The 20678-nt window shown below is 41.2% G+C and overlaps 2 protein-coding genes across 6 annotated transcripts in view; one reads left to right on the top strand and one right to left on the bottom strand.

Moving 5' to 3' along the window:
- Nucleotides 1–4775, top strand: part of krt222 (keratin 222) — a 38577-nt gene extending 33802 nt beyond the window's left edge. For all 5 annotated transcript variants that reach the window (XM_040033498.1, XM_040033501.1, XM_040033499.1 and 2 more), the window contains one exon: nucleotides 1961–4775. In XM_040033498.1, the coding sequence (XP_039889432.1) occupies nucleotides 1961–2174 (214 nt within the window). In that variant the 3' untranslated portion in view covers nucleotides 2175–4775. The remainder of the gene's footprint in view (nucleotides 1–1960) is intronic.
- Nucleotides 4776–4847: 72 nt separating this feature from the next.
- LOC120734601 (tensin-4-like) lies at nucleotides 4848–19993 on the bottom strand. Its single transcript, XM_040033497.1, has 12 exons — nucleotides 19875–19993; nucleotides 17435–17688; nucleotides 15237–15573; nucleotides 12803–13200; nucleotides 12347–12478; nucleotides 10361–10453; nucleotides 9800–9877; nucleotides 7901–7963; nucleotides 6357–6528; nucleotides 6181–6249; nucleotides 6040–6069; nucleotides 4848–5661 (listed from the first exon to the last, which is right to left on the bottom strand). Exons 2-12 carry the CDS (start codon nucleotides 17655–17657, stop codon nucleotides 5529–5531), a joined length of 1728 nt encoding a protein of 575 aa, XP_039889431.1. The 5' UTR covers nucleotides 17658–17688; nucleotides 19875–19993; the 3' UTR covers nucleotides 4848–5528.
- Between the last annotated feature and the right edge of the window lie 685 nt (nucleotides 19994–20678).

Raw genomic sequence — 20678 nt, 5'->3', positions numbered from 1 at the left:
TGGGCAGGCTGAAGCAATTAAAAACATATGATCGGCATGGCATATCTGGGATCTAGGTGGAGTGAATTATTTTTTTTATATGTGCTGGTTTCTTTTGTTTGGTTTTTGTTTTGTTTATCAAGACGAGCCCTCATCACTAAATTTGTTTTTCACTTTATCCGGAACATCTACAGATTTTAAAAGAGATCAGGCTTTCTCCTGGCAACCCATCCAAACAAGTCATACTTGTTTTGTCTATTTCTAATTGAACTCTCATGAACCTTAACATTCAAGTTGCTAACTGAGGCCTGTGGGGTCTAAACTGGAGCTTTTGTGTTTTCTCGGTGTGGATTCGCTGCGGCGTCCACTCCTGGGAAAACAGACAACGTTAATGTTTTCCACTTGTGAAAGTAGAGCAAAGGATTTCACATTGTTTGGAAATGGTGTGATAACTTTTCCCAGAATGATGGGCACCAACGATTGCTTGTCTGAGATCATTGTGGGCTTCCTTTGTCATTATGTTAACACACACATCATTGCTCCAGACCATCAAACTGTCAAAGCCTCTGCTTTTACGGCATCACTCACAACTGTGTTTGTAGAGGTGCTGATGATTAAATCAAGTGGATTTGATTAGCAGTAATGGGCTGTTACTTGGAAGCAGTCCTGTGAAAACTTGTCTTGATGCATGCTCAATCATCCAGGTGAGGAGGTCCCAAAAAAAATCTGTTTATCTGGATGTAGCGTTTTCAGTGGGAGGAACGCTGGTTTGACTGGGGAGTCAAGGAACACATTTACATGGAAATCGAGGAGGAGGCCTAAGGGTACATCTTTCACCATCTTACAATGCTGTGAATGGTGAATGGTGCATATGACCATTGATCAGTGGTCATGGCAATTTACATATTAATGATCATGAAACTGACCTCACAGTGTTGCTGGTTTCAGTCATTATGCAGATGTTCTGTTTATAAGGAAACCTGCAGCCAGCAGAGCCTGAAAAGTCACTTGGATGTGTGATGAAACAACATGTCCAGAACAGAATCAACTGTTATTATTTTAAACCAACGTCAAATAATTTCCCTTTACTTTTGCATTAATATGCATTCTGAATTGTTTGAGTCTACCCCCGAACGTAAAACCCATATTTTAATAAGCTAAAACGACAGAAACGCTTAAACCATCAAAACTAAATAAAACTGACATGTTAAAATATTAAAGATGAAACTGAAACTATCGAACCCACTTTGGAAACCATCTGACACAAAAACAAACCAAAACAAACACACATAAATGTGCAACCTCTGTGTTTCAGTTTTCTACCACTCTGTTAGTTGACCCTGTTTCAGCTGTGACACACTTTAAAGTGCAGTAGTGGGCTGAGGCAAGGTCTCTCTCTCTCTCCCTCCCTCCCAGACAGTTGTATCATTATGAATGTGCAGACAAATTAAAGGAAACCCCAAATAACCCTTAGCATGAGAGGATCCAGAGGCTCTGCTGTGCAGTTTCAGAGCAGTTTGCTGACACGGCTTGGGTCTACTTGTCTCTTTAAAAGGAAGGGTCACTGTAAATCAATGGAAAGCTGATTGACTGTCTCCCAGAATATCAAAAGCCTTCAAAAATAGTTTGATGAGGATACAAAATGATGTGTTATATCATGATTAAAATACAGAGTGAGGGCGTATCTTCTTTATGTTTCACATCATGTCTTATCAAAGGCCACATCTAGGGCAATTCAAGCTCAGCACATTTTAGCATCAGCGCTCTCCGTCGCTGCCCCCTGCAGGCTCTATCTGTCTCAGCAAGGATGAGAATGAATGAATGACACTTAGATGAAAAGGCAGATTTTCAAATTCAAAGAGAAGATGAGTCATTGCACAAACAAAAGAAACGTAAAGAGCCCGATAACGTTTTTCACAGAATCTGTTTACAGTTTGCATATTCACCGTTTATTACCAACATCTCCAACGTCTCTCACCAGGACAGAGAAGATTGATAAGGTGATAAAGCAGTGGGAGGGCTCCTTCTTCAGGGGGAATCCCAAGCTGAGGAAGAAGTCCGTGTCGCTGCGCTTCGACCTGCACATGGCCGCGGCGGACGAGGGGTGCGCCCAAACTAAACAGGACAGCCTCCCCGACGTGGAGGTGCGTCTCATCATGAAGAGATCCCGCAGCATCGCGACCATCACGCAGTAACTCGGTCACCGTTGGGCCCGAGCTGACACCGGTTTGCGGTAACAGAAATAACATTTGTGCCGCGACGGTGGGCACGTTACCACCCGTCACCATCGTGCTTAATCTGAAGTTTAGCTGATGAGCTCCCATCAGATCTCATCTTTGACAGGACGATCATTAACCATCAGGCTTTTGTGGTGACCATTTTTATAGTGTCAGAAAGACTTACAGTCATTACTTCACAGAGGATAAGTATTTAATATGTAAAACATATTTCTGCGTCATCATTTTAGATGAAGAAAAGCTGTCTTTGAACACTTTGTTTCAGTTAGGTTTCACTGGATTAAAGACATCATAACAATGACTCTGCTTAACTACAGCATTTAACCCTGATTAGCACCTGGTACAGGAAGCTGAGAGCACAGGTAGACTTGGATGGATGGAGACACAGCACTAAGAGCTGCTGTGAACCACCTAAGAGTGGATTTTCATGTTTTGGTAGATTTTCTGTGAGGGGCTGTATGAAAATTACAAAGTTTTGTTTTTTATTTGTTTTTTTGTAGGAATGACATATAAAATTTGTCAGTGTCGCAGAATCGTTCCACTCCAGAGCAAAACGTGTGTAAAAACATCAATAAATAGATCAGAATTGGAAAATTGATGGAAGAATTTGGGAAATTTGCCATTTCCCTTTTGATATGTGCATCGCCACGTGAACATTTAATTTAGAAGACAGTGTTAGTCTTTAATCCTTCCACCGTGAGGTTTCTGCACTGGGAGAAAATTTTATCTGTTACAAAAATTTTTTCAAAAAACCTTACACACTGACCAAAGAAGCCGCCTGATATTATTCTGACTGAAATAAAAATGCAATCAAAGTGTAATTTAAATAGCACTTTTAAAATAGAGTTTACAAAGTGCAAAAGAAAAAATCTGAGAAGGAAAACTTCTACTGAAAGTCACGTGATGGACGAAAGAATCACTGTGATGGCTTTCAAATGTTTCTCCTACATTAGGTACCAGTTAGTTTAACCTGTGGCCTAATCAGATTTTTAGGAGGGCCATCTGAGAGCTAAACCTACGTCTATTAACCAGCCGATATTCGTTAACACTGGATGGTTAGTAGATGGACATCCAGTCCCATCAGGTAACCTTTGACCGTGCAGCACACTTGAAAAAAACAGAAGTTGACCCAAAGGAAGACCAAATGAACAGCCCAGTTCTTTATGGGCAGCCCCAAAGTGCTTTTCAGTTATTCTGTGTATAAAAATGGATGCGTTAGAGGCAGTACTGAGCAGGAAGTGCAGGTGATCAGGTGAGAAATCAAAAGGTAGCGAATAAAACAGCGACAGGAAAAATATAAAAAGAATAAAAAACCCACAAATCAAAATTAATAACAAATACTAATGATGAATTTAAAAAATGAGTTTAAAAAATAATAAGAGATCATCAAATAGAACCGATTTAACAATTGTTGGACATATCAGACGGGTCCAGACTGTGGGGGGGGGGGAAAACAGAAAGACCAGGTCACCTTTGGGTTTCAGGTGAGAGGAGTCTGTAGTGAGGATGACTCTGAGGTGAAAGAGAAACAGAACAGATGGAAACAGAATGTTTGGGATTCCAGCACTGAGACGGGGGGTTAAAAAAGCTTGTTTGCAAATAGACGAATGTGCCACGATTCAGGAGGTCATCCTGAAAGGCGGAGTCCTGCACAGATCACAGATTCATTTTTAAAAATTAATTAAAAAAAGAAAAAAGGAAAAAAAAGGTTGATGGAGAAATCATTCTAACTAATCTAATAGATCTATATACATTTTTAAATGACATCCTTTATTTATCCCAATAAAAGACAGTAACATCTGTTTTTCAAAACAGCAGCAGATAGTTCAAACAAGTTCACGCAACTACAGATCATGCGCAATAACAGGTCACATTTCAGTGCAACTTACTTCAATTTCCACATTATAACCATCTCTGACGATTTCAGGTACATATAACATCAAATGTGTAGATGAGTGTCTTAAACTTTGCTTTTAAAGTAAAGCCTTGCTCCGTGTCCGCTAATTTTCATACAGTCCCTTCCTGCTTTGCACTGCAGACACTCACAGCACTGAAAGAAGAGTTTCTTTTACTCTGAGGGTCTTTTGTCATTGCGGTTAATCCTCTGTGTGGGGATTTAAAAAGAATACAATAATATATATTGCTATGGCGTTATTGTGTGATACTCACTGTGAACTAAACAGCAGTGAGAATTTAGATTCCCCGTCTTAACCAGAGGAGGGCAGTGTTTGTAAATAGTTACCACTGCAGAGTGTTCTCAGTGCTCCACTCGGTCCTGTAACACGTCCTGTTGCACCTTAGACTCAAGTTTTTATGCTATCTTTTGAGTTGGCACCAAAGATAAATATATATATATATAAAAGAAGCGGACCGCTGAGCTTTGCATTTGGGTCCCTTAAAATACGTTGAGAATATTTTAAAAAAGTTACCTATGCAGTTCTGTACTTGGTTTTGCTTTGCTTCAGGAAGCACACTCTTCATTTTGAGAGCTCAGAATGAAGCATTATGCTTTTATCTAAAGATTTATCATTTCAAATAAAACACAGAAATATGTGCAGACTGTTGTGTTTTCTGTCACGTCCAAAATAAAGCTTCTTCTTCTTTATTATTTTCACACACACTATTAACATATGAATAGTTAAAAATGTTTATTTTTCATCATGAAGAACAAAAATAAAAATCCACGAATATACAGAGAATAAAGTTTTTACAGTGCATTGCAGTGTAATAAATACATTCAGGGGTAGCTGCAGAATTTGAAATGAACTGACCTACCAGGGTTCATTTGTTTCTCTTCAAGTCTTTTCACCTTCAAACTTTTAATTACCACATCACTATATTTCGACGCATCAGATAATGCACGTTCGCCTCTCTGGGAAAAGGGCTTCTGTTCTTATGAAGACACAGCGTGCCGCTTTCTCACATCTACAACTGTTCTCTCAGCAGTCTTAAAAGAAATAGTTGGCTTTGTTTTACTGCTTTTACAAGCTGATTGGATGATATTCAAACTATGGCGCCTCATTCATTTACAATCATATGTTATAGGTGCAGTCCACTATATCCTAATTTTTGCCATAATCACTCATATATCTTTTAATATGATTTTTATCATCTGATCAAACACCGGAACCTAAATCAGGTTTTCCTTGCAATTCAGCAGAAGCACAAACTTGTCCAGTTTTCTCCAAAGCAGTAGCGACACTTCCTGTAACCACCATACTGGACAGGTTATTTGTAGAAGAGCACAGTGTTAAACAGAAAGTGTAAGCAGGAGTCTTGAAGATGTATCACGCCGTCTCTGGGTTTGCATGTTTATGGCTTGGATACAGCTGCCTGAATCACCTTGATGACTTCGCTGCAGGGCTGCAGGGTGTCATATTCTGCAAATACGTGACAAACATTCTCCATACCGGCTTCAATGCCCTTTGCCACAAAGCCAAACAACCTGTCGGCACAAAGAAACATGAGTCAGATTAATCTGCACCCCAAGAAGAAGATATTTTTCAAAGGGACCTCTTCTGCTTTTCATTATTTACTGTCAAATATATTGTTCTCAGTAGTATTCATAGAAGCCCCACCCACATCCTATTCAAACAATTGATTTATGAGGGGCAGCCAATAAGAAAAAAGCTGGCTTAAAAGGGAGGAGCTGACTGAAACACCTTATTTCAGAAAGAGGATGAACTGAGTTCCTGCACCAAGACACAGTGTAAGATAAAGAAGGATTATTTTGAGCTGCTGCTGATGCAAAGCTACACTAATACAGCTAAAATGTGTAAATGAACAGAACAGGCCCCCTGTTTAGACTTGAAGTTCAGATTACCTTGCACCAAAACTTGAACCTCTCGTCCACCTGTGAGTATAAGACAGACAAATGTTCAGATTAGAAATGAAACACGTTGATGACCATCAGTGGAGATGATCTCTGACGTCTGCGCTCGCAGCTCATGTCGTGCATACTCACACTCGATTGTCTGGATCTTCACCACCGTAGCTCAGCATGTGCGCAGGGTAATGGCGCCTGAAGAAGAGCCTGCAAGAAACGATGAGTCTTGACCCAGTGTCACACACAGACCACACCTAAACAGCACGGCAGCGCATAAAATCTCAGCAACACGTTGATTTCATGTGTTTTCTTACTTCCTGTTGATGTCTGTGAGAGTGACACCCTTCAGAGACACTTTCATGTTGACTATGGTTGGTGTGAAGGAACCCGGAGCCTTCTCGAGTGTTGAGGACACCGCCCTTTGCACTGCACAGGGGCCCGTCAGCATCTCAGTGGGGATGGCGTTAAGGTAGACAAAGTTGGAGGCTGTTGACAAGACAAACAAACACACTTGTTAAACACAGAGATGAGGGGTTGTTTCGACTCTGCCACTGGGAGACTTTAAGTACAGAAGGGAGTGTTGTCAGAAAGTAAGAAGCGCTGAGGAATGTCCTCAGACTCCCCATGTTTGTGTGTTAATAAAGGAGACTATAAAGTTTGTCTTGTTGCTTTGGAGGATTATATATTTTCACTTCGTTTATTTATTTTTCTGTTGAGAAATCTCTCAGTATTTCACCGAAGTAAATAAAATTTTGGGATACTTTGTCCTCCATTTATCTGTGTCGAAACAAAGATGGCTGCCTGCCTGGTTGAGTGGACTTGAGCCAAAACAGCTGGAATGTTTCAAAGCCTGAACATTTTTCTCCCACTTAGTGAAAGGAGACTTCGAGGAATGTGGAAAAGCCTTCAGGACGACGCTAAGTGTTTTTAATAATATCCTGAGTTTTTCAGACTTTAAAAGAAAAGTTCGGTCTTTGAACTCTCACTGATGAAGCAACACGTGGCTGTGGCGTGAAATCAGCAGCATCTCTAACGCCGTAGCTCTTTACCGAGAAGAGGTATTATTACCACCTGTGAGAGGCTTCACGGCTGTGGCAAGTCAAGCTGCCTGACAGTCAGTCACGCTGTTTGCTCAGGAAGTCAATGCACATGAAAACAGGGGTGCAGGTAAAAGCAACACTTTATATTCTGCAGATAAAAGCGATGTGCAAACCCTCAAACCAGGCTTTCGATGTTCGTGAGCAAACCTCAGATAACAAGTCGGTGGGACACGGTACTATCAGCATTTCCTGCTTGGCTGCAGAGCAGAACAGTAGTGTTTATAACCGCAGGACAGGAAAAGGTTGAATGCAAGGGGGTTAATTGTTGTTGGTTTCTTAACTCTTCTTAACTCTATCATAACTCTGTTGGTCAGACTCCTGTTACTGCTTATGTTAGAGTTTAATTTGTTGGAGTTTAACTCTGACCCTGGCTGTGCTGAAGCACAGGTACAGCTTTGTGGCGAACAGAAGGAAACCTGCAGCTGCGCTATATTAGGTCACACTAACCTGTGTTTCCATTAGCTTAATTTTAAATTAACCCTGTCCTAGTTTTTGGAGTGTTGGTGCAAAATTATGCATTTAATCATATCTTAAATCATAACTTATCATCAGTGTTTGCTGCTTAGAAAAGATCCACTTTTTAATACCTTTAATATTGTGATCTGACAGAAAATGTCCAGTTTGTCTTTATTTTGGCAAAGGCAAAGAAGTCTTCCCCAAATCCTGGACACTGGACCAGGCCAGGTCCTGTACAGGCCATACTACTTATCTAAAAATGCCCAAACAGAGTCAGTTGTTGGGGCGTTACATGGACTCACCTATTTTGTTGTCGTCCTCTGAAGGTGCTCTCTCTTTTGCTCTCTCCTCTGCTGATCTCAGGTCTGTGTAGACAGATAAGATTTGAGTTTTTTATTTGAATTTGAGGGGCTTTACTGGCACAACAGTAACACCAAATGACTTAGAAATGACACTTTCAGTTGATTCAACATTAATGTTTTTTCCAGTGTTCGTGGTGTCTGTCCCTGATGTTGGGGGCGTGTTTGTGAATACTGAGCAGCAAGTTGTCCCTGTTCTTCTTCTGCTGGGTTTTATTTCTGCTTTTTTTTATTTATTTTTTTTATGTGGCATTAAAGCACAATAGAACTTGTTCAAGTAAAGATCTGTTTTAGTGTCATGTTTCAGTTTTCTGCTCATTGCCAGTACATTAGCAGACTCTTGGAAACACCCCTGGTTTCCCTGCATTACTGTTTCTTCCTTTTTTCAGTTGCCAGCTTGTGGTCGCTGCAGCCGCACTCAGTTAGGATCTGTTCCTGCTTTTTGTCTCTGACGTGAGAAAGATAACCCGACAATCCATAATTTGAAGAAACATTCTCATTTAGTTTGGCTTTTATCTTCTTTCCAAAATAGTTTTAGTTGTTAGAATTTGGTTTGGAAAGTAGCCCTACTGTGAGAAAGGCCAAGCGTCTGAGTGAGGACGCCTTCCTACCTCGTTATCTTTGACACAGACAGAAAAACACAATCGACTATATCTAAAGGATGGTCATGACCTCAGTGATGCCACTCATTGGTTTGCGTCCATCATTTTGATTGGTCGAAAGGGTAATTTTGGTTGTCAGCACCACATAAGAAGTGTGGCTTGGAGCTGATTGAGGACATTGCTCACTCATTGACTTGTATCTTGTGATTGACAGGTTATTAGCCAATAAGTATATCCTGGAGAACCCTCCTTTGTGACTGATGATGATCATGATTTACAAAATGAACTAAATATTTTATTCAGTATTACCTGAAACTACAGGTTGAGCCCGACTGCAGCTGGTCTAAAACGCTGCAGCACAGTTACTAAGTCAGTTTCTGAATTGTCTTTAAAATTTTATTCTTTGCTTTTAAGGCATTGCAGGAATTAGCACCTTCATACCTTTTCTGATCTTTTGAACCAGTACACTTCTTCAAAGTCACTGAGGTCTGCAGAACAAACTCCTGGCTTTCCTGAGGTCCAGATTAAAGCACAGAGGCGATCAGGCCTTGGCTTAAAAAGCTTAATTCCCAGCAGTTCTTTTTAACCCTTTCCTAAAAGCTCAGACTCGATCACTGTTAAGTTCAGCTCGAGCTAATATGACTGAAATTAAGCCGTCATTCAAAAATATCTTTATATAGTATGAATGGTTGTCTACAGCTGCTTTTGTCTCCAGATAGTTCGGTCTCTCTCACATAGTCTCTTTCTGCAGCACACAGCAGGTATCTGTCGCTCGCAGGGCCCAGCAGTTGTCCTTTACAGTCGATTCATTATATTGAAGGAAATATGTTAAAGGCCCCTTTAGAAATACACTTTAAAACAAAAAGTCAAACTCCATTATTTTAAAGTTTATGAACCAATATTGTTTGCAAACCTTGGAAAGGATGCAGGTTTAAGGCAATCTGATAGTTTTCAAACATGAAGATTACTTTTATTATTTATTCTTTATTAAGTCTCAGCACTAAAAAAGTTAAGTGCTGGTCTCCTGCAGGTTTTAGATCTCACCCTGGGTCAACACACTTGAATCAAATGATTAGTTCGTTACCAGGCCTCTGGAGAACGTCAAGACATGTTGAGGAGGTCATTTGAATCAGCTGTGTTGGAACAAGGATACATCTAAAACCTGCAGGACACCGGCCCTCAAGGCCTGGAGTTGCCTACTCCTGGTGTGTGTGTGCAGTAATAACAAAGGCTCAGTTACCGTGGCAGTAGAGGCATAATCTGCAGGGTAAGGCGTACGCAGAAATGGTGTGCTGGTACACCAGGGCAGAGAGACTACCTGCAAAGACACAAAGCAAATCACAGCTCCAGCTGAGTACAGATAAGCAACTTTCTGATTGGCTATTTCAAGAACAATAAAGTTTGAACTTTATCCTCAACACTTTGCCAGGTCTGAAGACAACCTACAGAGTTTTGTTATGACACAGAGACTCACTACAGTATAAATCCTTCTGCTGCTATGATGACTGTTTTTCCATATTTCAGTGACAACATTACTGTAATGTTACATATCTGTGGCGACAGACATATCAGTACATGCCCATGGGTGTCTGATTACAAACCAGTGACCCACACTACTGATAAGAAAGGTTCTTTGGGTGTGAGAATACACACCCTTTGTACTAATGCTCAAGGGTAAGATCCATGGCACTCATGCTCACCCACATCCCAGGAGGCGAGAGATCTCTGAGTCAGAGCAGCACTCGCTTTTTAAACAGACGAGTGAATTCTCGATGGGTATGAAACTGATAACTCGACTCACCAAAGTAGGGTTCCTGAGAAGAGCCTTTAATGCGCACGCCTTTGGCGGATGATTCAATGAGGAAGTGTCTGATAAGATCAGAGCTGCTTTCCCCTGTTTTGACAAAAGGACAAATGTCAGAGAATGAAATGCACACAGAATGAACAATATATGAAGGCAATGTGATAAAGAAGCACTGGAATAACCCTTTCCCACCAGTTTCTTCAAAAAAGAAGACACAGAACCACATAATTGCTCGTGTTGACGTCAGTGGCTGTGTGGCAGGGCACCGCAAGATGTTCATCAGCGATTGGCAAATGTAACCTACGAATTCTTTCACCCGGCTTCAGTAGCGCTGCTGGACAGGATTCCCAAACCTTTAGAAATGTGAGCTTGTTCTTAAAAGGCGCTGAAGCAGAGCTGCCTCTGCACAGCACTGAGACCACAATGATGGAAGAGAGGCATTAGTTACTAATGGCGCTGGATGGCAGTGATTTCTGAATGTGAGAGACGCAGGGTACATAAAGCTTTCAAAAAACATTATGTTGCTGCTGTAATAAGTAAAGTGCTGCCATTCATTCAGTGCGTTTTGCCTCCATACAGCCCAGATAAATTAGATTTAATAAATGTAGAGTTTTTCAGGTAGTTGTCTCCTGTCATTTGCTGTGATCAGGGAGTTAATTTACTTTAATTTAAAATTCATTCTGACTCACAAGGCCACCATAAACACATAAATGAGGCCATCAACGATCTGATGTTGTCGTCCTGTCCTATGTTTTTCCCCCTAAGGACTGACTAGTGCCGGTCTGTCGGTAAAATAGAGTCGCAGAGCTTTACAGCCTAATTTATTGGCCGTTCTCACGAGCAGTGCTGCGAGGTTACAGGGCATGCACTCTCTTCTTTTGTTCCTCACTTTTTTGGGGGGCTAGGTGATTATCAGCACGCACATGACGCTGTCAGTCATGTGCATGGAAATTATAACAGAAAAGAATGACAAATATACTATTACAGTGTTGGATGCTCATCTTAAACTGGCAGAAGTTTTGTTCGGTAATCTATGGGAGCGGAAAGCTCACATTGAGAGCAGATATTCATCCACCTGCTGTTTGAACCTGCTGTTTGAACCTGCTGTTTGTACGGAGCAACCAATCAGGTGAAAGTTCATTTAAAGGGAGAGGAGCTAAAATGATTCATTTATGACAAAGGGTAAACTGAGGGACTGCACTGAGACCAGAGTTAAGGATAGATTGGTGCTGTAAGCGAGCAGAACAGGCAGCCTTTACATGTCTGTATGTGAAGGATTTATAACTTTAGCTTAGCTAAGGCAAACTGTTTGGTCTCACTGAGTTAATTAGTGTTTTTAGTTCCATTTTATAGCCTTACATTTTTGTGGCTGGTTTAAATAAAAGAGGCATTATTATATAATGTTCTGCTAAAGAAAACCATGCTAAATAGGAAAAACATGTTGCTAGATTGCCCGGGATGTAGGGATTAATTCGATGGATGGAGCCTGTCAGTGAAGTGGTCTCAGAGCTTGACCAACGCTCACATATCCCGCATTCCTGAAAGGGATGAAAACGTACAAATCTACAAACGAGGCAAGCCTCAAAATTGTTTCGTGAGTGAGGTCCTTTTTTTCCCTCATCGACTGCTTACAGTGCCGTAAACAGCTGGTTTACTTTTGTGTTTATACAAGGTATACTGTGGTAGGAAAAAATGACAGCACTGCGTGCTAGCACGCCACAGATCGCTTGATGTCGTCAGCAGAGTTGGGTAAGGCATGCGCTGCAGGGCTCTGGTATAGACCAGAGCATTTATGTAAAATTAGAGATCTTTATACACCGTCTGTGTTATATGAGTAACAACAACAGCAATACGCTACGCTGTATTCATGCTTTGTGTGTGCAGTTGTGTTTTTTGTGGCTTTAAGATCTTCTGTTTCCTGGATCTGACTGATTTCTGCTTTTGAAACTGAGGTCAGGCCACTGCTCTTACTAGTGAGCTTACCTGGATAGGCAGCAGCAGTAAAGCTGGTGGGCGTTTGATCTACCTTCATGGCCAAACCAAAACTGCCTCTGTAGGAGGTGCTGTCTCTCACCACAAAGGTTCCTGCTTCCTTGTCTTTTACCAGAGCTTCAGCTAGAATAAATAAGACATCAAAAATGCTCAGAAAAATGCAACAACGTGTGTTTTATTACTCAAGAAAAACACTTATGGATCACTTTAGCTTGATGGCACAGTTTCAGAGTTTGAACAAAGCTTTCGAGAAGATTCCCATTGATGGAAAAGCACCGAATGTGTTTAACTTTGGTGAATGCTTTCATGCTGAATTGCATCAACATTTTGTACTTTAAGCAGGACTGTGAAATGAAATTGTTACTTTTGAGACCTCCTCAAACGAATCCACTGTGAATTTAGTGCTTTTACTGTAAGGTCTTCGTGTGATGCTTGCTTGGGTCTCACCTTCTGCTCTGCTGATGTGTGGACGGAACCAAAACTTTGACGTATCCATGACAAATTTCATCGATGGCTGGCTGCCGTTAAAATGGGCTTGAGAACTGGAATATGTTGGTTTTGACACAGGGTTCCTCTGGAGTAACTCGATCTGTGGTTCAGGGCTGTGCAGATCCTGTTGAGGTGCACCGTTGACTAACAGTATGGGAATATCGGTCAGTGACCCTGAGACTGGGCCGTTCTGTGCTCTTCTGCTGTTCACTTCCTGTAAATGTCCTCGCTTTGTCATCAAGGGCTTCTCCAGGCTTTGCCTGTTATTACATGGCTTCATCCTGGAATCGTCACTAAAGGAGCCGGGTAGCATGGACTCTGGAAAATCAGCATCTTCACCGGTTAAGGAGAGGTTACTATGAAGAAAGAAAAAGGAGGAAAAATAATGTTGGAAACACAAGGTTCTTTTGCAGTGAGACATTTTTTACATTTTTAATTCCCTCTAGAAGGATAACTATAATTAAAGGAACAAAGACTTTAATAAAAAACATGTTTGTTTGTTTTTTGAAATTTAAAAGTGTTTTTGTAATTATCCTGTGCAGAAGCAAACCTCTTCGAGAGGCTTACCTTACTTTGTGAATGAAAAGGTCTTCTTAATGACTAGCATGGTTAAATTGAGGTTCTAGTCACTTAAGCCCCTTTTCCATTATTACCTACTGGGCTTGACTAGGGCACAGTTTTCACCTGTTACCAGGTACTTTTTTAGTACCTGCTTGGCTGGGGTTCCAAGCAATCCGAGCAGGTACTAAAATGTGACGTCATCGACTGCATGCCACCAATTGGCTGGTCAGTAGCATCACTCTACGAGTCATGAGAGTGTTTTGTTCACGGAAATCAAAACTGGCAATTTTGAAACCAACTGGGAACAACTGGGAAATGGCAACAAAAAACAACTCAGTGATCCCCAAGTCTGACAAAAATCCACAGACCGAGCAGCAGGTTTATTCTTGTCCACCTTTGTTGTAGTGTTCGTGCTGCGTATTAATTAAGTTGTGGGACGCTTGGACACGTTGGCATGACAAAGATCACGCGCATTTGGAGGTACTAAATTGTAATGGAAAACCAGTCGATCCGAGTAAGTTTTACGGCACTACATTAAGGCACAAAGTGGTTTTAAACCAAAGTACAGCGCTGTTTTTGGAAATGCAAGTCAGTTTTCTTCTTTTCTGTTGATAGACTAAGTTATTTTTTTAATATTTCAAACTATTTCAGAACAAAAGAAATTACAGTGAGTAACTGGTTATCAAATGGTAAAAACTAAACTAAAAGCAAAGAATTGTGTGTTAAATGCCTTTTGCCTTAGATATATGCAGACTGTGCTTATGTATAGTGCCCTGCTAAATAAAAGCAGGAGACTGAGTCTTTTCTAGCTCTTCCTATTAAAAGTGTCACTAAGTTCTTCCTCATGGAAGACTGTCGTGGAGTCTTTACCTCTAATTATAATGCACCTTTAGACGACTGTTGCGATGTAAACTGGTGCTGCGGGTATAGAACAAATTGAACATAAGGTTGTGCAGTATTTTAGGCCTAGTGCAACCTGACCTATTTTTTCTAGCTACAGTCTTAAGTTGCTCTATAAATACATGACAAACAGACACTCGTGAAGTACACGTATAACACTCATTGATTCTAAAAGCGCACAGCGGTAAGGATAAACTTGAGGACTATGTGATTGTGCTTGTTCAAAATGTAGACTGCGGGTTGCAGGTTTCGTGATAAGAACTCAAGTGGGTGATTGAAGTCATTTCTCACAGGAAATCAAAAGACAAAAATAACCAAAAATAAATAAAGACGAGTCACAATAAGTTGTAAGACCTGTTTTAGATCAGGGGAGAGATGCATGTCAGAAATTGTTTCATGTCAGAAATTTGGAGTACATGGACATAAATTGTCCTGATTTCATAGTAAATTCAGTAAAAATGTGAAACTAGTGTATTTCACTGGGAAGTACAGTTAGTTTCTGCCTGTCCCCCCCCCCTCCCTTTTTTTAAATAAGGAGAATCTCGACTTTGTGTTTAGCAATGAACCCTAACACTTATGAAAGGATCGAGCATAATGCTGTGAAACTGTGTTAAAACTCATTCAGGCCTGCTTGAAGTTTGAGACTTGGAGTTGGAGTTTGGCTCTGATGGTTAAAGTTTGGAGTAAGATGCTTGGGAAAGCAATAATATCTGTGTGTGTGTGTTTGTGTGTGTGTGACCCTCGCCTACACACAGAATGGAACAGCTTTTAGCCACAATGTGAGCACTGCTCATCCAAATCGATCAGGCCTTCTCTGCTCGTGTCGCCTCAAAATACTCACCATGTTTAAAGTGGATCAGTTTTCAAGACCAGAGAAATGGACAGAATGGAAGACATTTGTATCATGATGGGATGTCTTACTGAGTTTTACCTGCCAAGGATGTAGCTGGTGTCCGAGCAGGTCGAGGTGGAGAGGAGTGAGGCGGTGCTGTTTCTGTTGGAGTGTGACAGCCGCAATGATCCTTGGCAAAAGTCATTCTTCGGTGAGGGGTTTCGCCTGGGTGCGCTGCCAAATGGCAGCGGGGGCAGAGAGGACGTTGGGGAGCTGGAGAAAACCAGCGTCCCTTGGGGACTGCATCTGAGGCCGCTGTGTGTGGGGATGGGTATACTCGGGGACACCGAGGGGACCACTGTGGGTGATGAAATGGTTGAACAGCCTCTAGGAATGAGCACAACTTCAGAGAAATCTTCATCTGAGCAAGAGGCATCTGTGGGTGGAAGGGTGAGACGTTAGTATTGGCAGGGAGGGAGTTTATTCTGGTGAGGAAAAAAAGTGTTGGTTTGGTTTATATCAGCAGAACTGGCTTGGTGTGTATCTAAGGACACCGTTGCCAGGTATTTTTGTCATGCAGGTACCTGCTTGCACACACTGTTCTTTGAGTTGCACATTTGTACTGTTGCTAGAACATTAGATCGCCTAGAGGAGCCTCAGCCACTTCTTGATTCGTCAGGATCACCGTGGTGATCGGCACAATTTACGCCCTTAAGAAAATGCCATAGCATGTGGTGTCTGTATATGCCAGACGAGCGGCTTCTGCAACCAGAGTTGCATAATTATGACTAACGTTCATGCAGAAAGAGCGAAATCTGCCAGAATATGAAGATATTTCTCCACACTGCTGCTTGATTTCCTTTAAACTTATTCACCTTTTCAGAACACGTGACAGTTTCATAAACACACGACCAAACTTCTCTGAAGAAAAGATCAGAAACAGGAAACCCATTTATTTTTACACATATGTATGTATGCTTTGACTCTTGCGCACACTTTCTGATGAAAGCAGGACTGAATGAGGCACCGTTGTTCCACCCCGGTGCGTGACTGCTCGCTGAGCCTTTTCAGTCTGTAGCTGTAACACATGCAGGGCGTGGTACAAGTCTGGGCAATAATCCCAGGACAGACAAAGTGGTGCAATTACAACATGATTAAAAATATTAAAACTATCTCAGAAAGGGTGGATAAATTTCCAGAGCCCAAGGCTATCTGTACTATTTGTTTACAAGGGTGGCTATGGTTTTACTGTGCTCTGTGTCACACCTCTGAAAGCTGGGAGCTTTCAAGAGTTAGACTGAAGCATAAAGAAGGGCTAAACAGGCCCTTTGTACATGTTATATCTGGTCCACATATCACTCTAAATTGTAAGTAAATTTAACTTTTCTACAATAGTATATTTAGGTAAATGATCAGAAAGCAGATTTAACATGTAGGTACCAAATGTGTAGGCAACATTAAGTTGCTTTAGTTTATTGCTGAAAGTGTGATAACATGATGGGTGAAACATGATGACAAGTTTTCCCAGCACACTGCCTGTAACCAGGTTCCAACAGGGTCAAGGGGAGTAATTTTAAGAGAGATGAGAAACTGATGACTTCTTTACCAACAAGCAATGTTGTTACACGCTTGAATCCACAGCAGCAGAGAAAATAGCTTTGAAAAAGTTGCTGAACTGATTTTAAGAGACATGCAACCAAAGCAATATTTAATCTTGCTTATGACCACTCTGCATGAAGTGCACTCTGAGCTTGAAGTGTCTTTGAAATTGTCTTATTACTGTTTGGTCTAATGAAATAGCTTTAAACCCTCTTTATCTCTTCCCTGTCAACTTAAGGAGGACCTAGCATACTGGTCCTTATATTCTGCCATATATATATATATAACTGTCAGAATCGTGAAGGCCTGAATCAAATATGGCGTTTTAATCTAGTCAGGTTAGTGTTTGTGACCTCAGTAAGCTCCACCCTTCACAGGGTGCTGCTATATTTCTGCTGGTGCATGGTTTCAAAATGAATATTATATCGCTTGAAAAAACCGGAGAAGTGGCTTTGAGGTCAATTAGATGTAGATTTTCTGTGAAACTGCACTTGGCAATTTTAGGCTTTTATATGTAACTGATTTCAGAGCAATAAAGTTGCTATATGGTACCCGTTAACCACACAATTTTTCAAGTTCAGTTTCCCACACAGCAAGCAAGTTTTGACTGTCTCTCGTTTGAGTTTGATGCATCTGCAATAAAGTGATGTGAGGTTGAATTGGGTAGAGCAAGAGAAGTGTTTACAGTCTTACTGTACCTGTAGGGGGGCTGAGACATGTGGGACTTTTGCTGCATTCGATGGGTTCAAATGTGGGATCCAGTTCCAAGATTAACTGGTTGAGATTTTCCAGAGAAATGTCGAGATCAGGATCATCATGGTGGGTGACTGTCTCCTGTGACGGTTCCAAGCAAATAGTTTGGCCCACTCTGAGAACATGACTGGGTATCGTGTGTGCCATGCCTTTAACTGTAGGCATCATGTTAGGGGAGCTCAGAGTCTTCTGTGCGTGCCTGCCAAAGGCCAGAGAGAGACAATGGAGAGAGATCGGTTATTCTGTCATGAATGAAATGAAAGCCCTGCCATTGTTGTTTTTGTATAACAGACGCATCAAAAGGTGTTTTTCCCCCCTGATACTGTGCACCACACATGGGTACCCATCCTGAGTTTTTCAGTGTTGCTTTTGGAGAAAGTAGCAAAGTTGCAATTGCATTTTTAACAGAAGATTCCAAAAGCTGTGCAACTTGTTGCCCTATGCTGACATTAGCAATACAGAAAGACTGGAAACGGTGGAGAAAAAGGACCCTGTGAATGTGTATAAGGACATCTGGAGTTGAAAAGGCCTTTGAAAAGGGAGTGTTGGTGCAGACTCAGAAGCTTTTGAAGGCTAAAGGCAGAATAGGTGGGAACAGACACAACAGACACTGCTCAGTTTGAGAACAGAGGGAGGAGTACGATTTCCATCCTGCTATTGATACCGGTGGCATTTATGAAACAAAAGACCTGGGTTCTCGTGGACCCTAAAGTCTTAAAGTATTGAATTCAGTATTCTAAAAACAAGTCTTATGTGTAGCCTTTGAGAAATAATTGATCGCACGTCAGCTGAGATGAGCTTCGGGCACTCTTGGACCCCGAATTGGACGAGTGGAAAATGAAAATGGAGCCAACAGCAGTCATATTTTGAGATTTCTAGGAATGACTTGGAGAAGTGCAAAACCAGCAACATGGATTTAACCAAGGCATGGCTGAAACTGGTTCCAGGCATAGTTCATGTTGTGCAGAAAGTGATGTAAACTTGGCACGAATTCAAGCTGGATCTGGATTCAACTCAAGGTGGACTCGTAAATTTCTACATGTTATCCAGAACCAACAAGTTAGCCTGCATACATTAGTACAGTTTGTTGGGGATGTTTTGTTTTATGGTTTTGTCATTTGGGGTCTAGCCAAATGACCTCCCAGCCTAGCAGAAGTTAAGAAAAAAACAATAAAGAGCCTGCTATACGCCACACTTCTCTGTTTCCAGTAATGACACTTTGATTTCCATAGAGGTGCAGCACTTTAGGAGGATAAACCTACAATAAGGGCAAAAATGCTCAGAAACTGTTGGGCTTTCAGAGAGCTAGAGGTCCAGTGAACCAGAAAAATTAAATAACCTGGAGTGATTGCTTTATCTTCAGCTGTGGTCTTAAATTCCTTTAAAATGACTTCTAAGCCTAAATTGCTTTCAGCTTCAGGAACTCTGCAGAAAGTTAAACCTGAACATTTGTTGGGCAGCTGTGGCGGGGTGTCCACATCATCGTGGACTACAGTGACAGCTAATCTGAAAAAGTTGTTGTTGCTGTAAAAAATAAACAGTGTGCGTCCTAGAGTGCAGCACCCAGTATGAGTCAGTACTTCTTACAGACCGCGCCGTGCAACATGTTTCTCAATCGTTATTATAACAGCACGTGGTGAATAATGACTCGAGCTGAGTAAATGCCATGTTTCACTGCTGACATCAGCATGAATAGCTGCTCACGCAGGGCTGCGTAATATTGTAAATAGCCTGTATTTGTATTAGTTCCTAAGGACCCCAAAGCGCTTTACACATCCAGTCATCCACCCATTCACACACACATTCACACACTGGTGATGGCAGCTACATTGTAGCCACATCCGCCCTGTGGCGCACTGACTAATATGTGGGAGGATTGGCTCATCTGTCTCCCTCTTTTAAACTTTAGACAAGGTGTGGTGCTCAGTGAGTCACTCAGGTGAGTGGCTGTTACCATGGCAACTCTAATGTTTTCCTAAAACAGGAAAAGCTTGTAAGGAGTGAGATGTGCATTGTGGAAAGAATTTCCATTTCTTTTTAAGGGAAATTCAGATTATTAACAACATTTTCAGCTCATGAAGAACACACACTGAGCATCACAAAGGTCCAACTCAGTCTGTGAAACAGTGCATGAAATACACTACAGCTCATATAGCAGCTGGATACGTTTTTTTAATCTCAGAAAATAAGAGCATAATATTGCGATTATTTGCTTTCATGTAACTTTTAGTGTCCCTGCCATGTCGCGCTATAATAAACACTTAAGTCTGCATTTGTAATTAACAGGAAGGAACTTAAAATGAGGACCTTCTGCTGTTAGTTGCAAACCTTTACTGCAGATGATATCCTGTTTATTGTTACAAGTAACAAAAAAAGTCCTCTTACCTTGCTATCTTCTGATCAGTATCCTTGCCGTGATGCTGCTTACCGTCTGACTCTGCAGTGTGTTGCACTCAAAGTGTTGGATGCTTTTATTAATCAAATCCCAACCCTCTTCCCAGTGAGCCTATCAGCAGCAAGGATCACGACTCCCTGCAGCTCCAGGTGATGATGTCATACCAGCACTAATTTTTATGGATGGATTTTTTTTTCACTCGTGTTTCTTTGAAACAGACACCCTGTTAAACTCAGTGAGTCTTTTTTTTTTTTCTTATAATTTTGTAATTTTGTCAATAAAATGCAGAGTTACTCTTGGTGAGGAGATGCCAGCATTAATATAGAGCTTAACAAATTGTTCAGATCAAAAGGATGTTATGGACATTTCAAAAGTTGTACATGTGAGGGCTTGATGTAGCCCTGCAACAGACTGGTGACCTGTCCCAGGTGTGCCCTGCTCTTCCCCTATAACAGCTGGTGTATAGTTAATAATATATTGCTCCACTATTACCCAAGACTGCTTTAACTATTAAATGAATACAGTCAGAATGTGTGTTGCATTAAACACACCCCTTTATCTGTGAGTACACACTGATAAAGATAAAAAATTAGTGTGTAAATGAAAACAGAATGCAATGGTTTGCTAATCTCATAAACCTGAACAAAGACGCTCTGGGTGTAAGTCAAATGTTGACTGGATGAAAAGTTGCCTTAGAAACAAGAGCAGAGTTCACTGAAGGCAAATAAGTGTGTGTGTGTGGTGGTGGTGGTGAGGGGGGGGGGCATGAAATATCAAGAGAAGCACGATGAGTG

Source organism: Simochromis diagramma, unplaced genomic scaffold, assembly GCF_900408965.1.
Source record: "Simochromis diagramma unplaced genomic scaffold, fSimDia1.1 OVJJ01000571.1, whole genome shotgun sequence".
Taxonomy (NCBI): Eukaryota; Metazoa; Chordata; class Actinopteri; order Cichliformes; family Cichlidae; genus Simochromis; species Simochromis diagramma.
Note: the sequence above shows the minus strand (reverse complement) of the source record. Positions and strands in the feature narration are given on the sequence as shown.